Genomic DNA, 4,115 nt, shown 5'->3' on the forward strand with positions numbered 1-4,115 from the left:
ATGGCAGAGCAATTGGGCGGTCAACCGCAACTCCAAAGAGTGATCGAGCGTTGTCTTGAGAATTTCAAGAAGCTCGGGCGAAGCAACCTAACGCCAGCAAAGGTCCGTTCGAGGATCTCCGCTCTCAAGGAGACATGGAATCAGTTCGTCAGCGGACACGCCGCTGTAGCCAAGACCATCCCTGAGGACCTGCGAGCATCCCTGTCCTACTTCAAGGACAATCACTTCGAGACTACGCACAACGCCTACCAAGCAGCCCTGGACTACATGTCGGAGAGCCTGGAGAAGTTGGAGCCAGTCGTGAGTCACAACCAGTCATTTGCCGCATCGACGATGCGCACGGATCAGTCCGCGTTTTCTCTTTCGCACCTGCCGCGTATAAGTCTTCCTAAATTCTCGGGGGAGTTTCGCGAGTGGGAAGCGTTTCGAGATCAATTCACAGCCTTAATCATTGATAATCGCGAATTGTTAGACGTTAATCGCTTGCAATATCTGCACTCTTGCGTGAAGGGTGAAGCCAGCGATGCCATACGCAATCTGGCATTAACTGACGCGAATTTTAAGATAGCTTGGAGTTTGCTAATAACGCGATATGATAATCGCCGCCGCTTAGTACATGATCACATCCACGCTCTGCACACGCTTCCCCAAGCGACTTCTGATTCCGCAGTGGCTCTCACCGCGTTGCGCAATAAAGCGAACATAGCAATACAGTCATTAAAAAACCTCGGTCGGTCTGTTGATGCATGGGACGACATTTTGGTTTATTTGCTCGTTTAAAGGCTGGATAAATTCACACGAAAGGCCTGGGAATTGCAACTTGGCGATACGTCAGAGTATCCTACATACGATCGACTTGATAAATTTCTTCTATCACGAATACGTGCGCTCGAGAATGTTCTCCCGGCTTCATCTCAAGTCAAAGGCAATAAACAAAATTCCTCTGTTCAGAGTCACGCAGCGAACGCAAGTTCGACCAAATGTCCCATGTGTCAAAAGACGCACTTCTTGTCCGCGTGTCCGGACTTTCACAATAAAAGCGTCGCTCAACGGCGTGATCTCGCGAAGAAATATCATTGTTGCTACAATTGCTTGAGTACACGGCACACTCGCGATGCGTGTTCAAGCAAAAACACGTGCCGTCAGTGACTCCGTTTACACGGCACCGTTAATCGGGTTTTATAACATCGGTAGTTCTTAGGCCGGTCAATCACAGCTATTCCATTCTTCTGAAGAATGATTACGATTGGTCTTCCTGACAACTACCGATGTTATAAAACCCGATTAACGGTGTCATGTAAACACAGTCAGTGTCAGCAGAAGCACCATACGTTGCTTCACACGACCGATGTAAATAATAATGGTAGTTCGACAAGTGAGAGCTCACCTTCATCTACAGAAACGAAAACAGACTCAACTGACGAAGTAACTTCGCATTTATTATCTCACACCAGCTTTTCAAAATCAAATATTTTATTAGCTACGGCCTGGATCAAGGTGAGCGGGCTCAACGGTCGACATAGTATAGTCCGCGCGTTATTGGATCAAGGTTCGGTCACTACTTTGATCACCGAACGTTTAGCTCAGCGACTGCGTCTCCCGCGTACGCGCGTCTCCGTATCTATCACTGGGATCGGCGAGACCGCTGCCACCGCACGCAGCGCAGCTAAAGTTCATGTGTCAGCGCGTGACGGCACGGGCCCGGCGCCCTCCGTTTCCGCTCTTGTTCTCAAGTCGCTCACGACTTACATTCCGCAACGCATTCCGGATATAACGAAACTGTCGTACATTCGCGAACTTACGCTAGCTGATAACGATCCGACTAGCGCGGCGCCGATTGACGTCATTATCGGTGCTGATTTGTATGGCGCGATTTTACTGCCGGAGGTCCGTAATCGCGCCCCTCATGAGCCCGTCGCTCAAAAATCGATTTTTGGATGGTTCCTGTCTGGACCCATGCCTATGCCGTCGCAGTCACGGCCGACTCGCATTCAAACGCACCACTGCACGGTGTTACCGGAAATCTCCGATCAGCTGAAACGGTTCTGGGAGGTCGAAGAACTTCCTCAGCAAACTCATCTCTCACCGGAAGAGAGTCAATGCGAAGAACACTTCGTGTCTACACATTCTCGTGCCCCCAACGGGCAATATATAGTGCGGCTGCCGTTCAAATCGGGGCCCCCTATCGACATTGGCGACTCAAAAAAGTCTGCAATCGCGTTGTATTCGCGTCTCGAGTCACGGTTAAGGTCGAATCCCGACCTTGCGAAGGAATACCACGACTTCTTGGCGGAATATGAACGTCTTGGCCACATGACCAAGGCACCTCTCGATGACCCCCCTGATGGTCAAGTAGTGTATATACCGCATCATGCAGTTGTCCGCGAGCATAGCGCAACAACTCGTTTGCGCGTCGTCTTCAACGCCTCTCAACCCACCTCCAATGGTCTCTCGTTGAACGACCATCTAATGATCGGCCGTAAATTACAACCCGAATTATCTTTCATTCTCTTGCGATGGCGTCAATTTCGGTTCGTCTTCACCGCCGACATCGCAAAAATGTATCGCCAGATTCTTGTCCACAAAAGCGATGTAAATTATCAAAGGATCTTATGGCGATCCGCGCCAAACGGGCCCTTAATAGCATATTTATTGCTCACCGTCACTTACGGTAATGCAAACGCGCCAAACGTCGCTCTTCGCGTGGTCGAGCAAGTTGCCGAAGACGAAGGCGCTGATTTCCCTTTGGCAGTTCCGGTATTACGGCTTCACACGTACGTCGACGACGCTGTGTTTGGCGCCGATGACATACCGCTCGCGCTTCAGACGCGAGATCAACTGATTTCTCTCTTGAAACGAGCAGGATTTCACCTCCGAAAATGGGCGAGTAACAATCCCGTATTGCTCGAAGGCATCGATCCGCAGGATCATGGCCTTGCCTCCGCAAAAACGCTCGAATCTGACGAGCGTCTCAAGATACTGGGTATCAAGTGGCATCCTCATACGGACGTCTTTCAATTTGACGTCACGCTTGCAGAGTCGGTTCCCGACACGAAGCGCTCAATTCTTTCGACAATCGCTCGAATTTTTGATCCTCTTGGGTGGATGGCCCCAGTGGTCATCACCGCAAAAATCATGATGCAGCAGCTCTGGCTTCTTCGCTGTAAATGGGACGATGTAATCCCTGATGATCTTCTCCGTAAGTGGAGAGATTACTATACTCGATTACCTATACTGCGACAAATCGTCATTCCGCGTTGGACCGGTTACGGTTCCGATACACTCACCGCAGAGATTCATGGGTTTGCCGACGCCTCCGCCTCCGCATACGGAGCGGTTGTTTATTTAAAAGTTACGCATCTTGACGGAACAGTCGAGATTACGCTACTTCTATCGAAGTCGAAAGTAGCACCGCTCAAGCCCATGAGTATTCCTCGCTTAGAGTTGCTCGCCGCGGTTCTGCTCGCGCGGTCTATCGCCGCCGTGCGATCCGCGCTCACGATTACTATTCAGATCTACCATTGTTGGACAGATTCAAAGGTCACTAAAGCCTGGCTCTCGCAACCACCCTCACGTTGGAAAATGTTTGTCGCGAATCGGGTGCATGAGGTTCAGACCCTCCTGCCAAACGTCGAATGGCATCACGTGCCATCACAGCAAAACCCTGCCGATCTCGTTTCGCGGGTTTCGCGTCAAACCGGAAAATCTGATTCAGCAATCTCTATGGTGGACAGGGCCTGACTGGCTCAAATTATCGGCAGATCAATGGCCCTCCGAGCCTCAATCAAATTTGCAAGAATCGCTACCGGAAGAGCGAGCGCACGTTTCCGTGCACCTGGTGCACCCTTGCCAACGATGGGAGCTCGGAGACAAATTCTCCTCGTGGAACAAGCTGGTGCGCGTCACCGCTTATGTAATGCGATTCGCTCGCCGCGCTCGCGAAATGAGTTGCTCAAATTCCGTCAATGCGACCGCAAAACCCGCGTCGATATTACTTCTTCCGGAAGAAATTAATCTCGCGCGCGAATTCTGGCTCAAGAAAGTGCAACAAATGTTATTCCCCGTGGAATACGCTCAATTAGAGTCATTAAATCGAATTTCGAACAGCAGTAAAC

General features: G+C 50.5%; 1 protein-coding gene across 1 annotated transcript; it reads left to right on the forward strand.

The window, feature by feature from the left end:
* Positions 1–3,741, forward strand: LOC139784627 (uncharacterized). The gene is made up of 2 exons (XM_071723806.1): positions 1–300; positions 1,312–3,741. Exons 1-2 carry the CDS (start codon positions 1–3, stop codon positions 3,739–3,741), a joined length of 2,730 nt encoding a protein of 909 aa, XP_071579907.1.
* Positions 3,742–4,115: the final 374 nt, after the last annotated feature.

The sequence above is a fragment of the Temnothorax nylanderi genome, unplaced genomic scaffold (assembly GCF_030848795.1).
Source record: "Temnothorax nylanderi isolate EJ_2023f unplaced genomic scaffold, tnyl_v1.0 TNYL_tig0651_pilon, whole genome shotgun sequence".
NCBI lineage: Eukaryota > Metazoa > Arthropoda > Insecta > Hymenoptera > Formicidae > Temnothorax > Temnothorax nylanderi.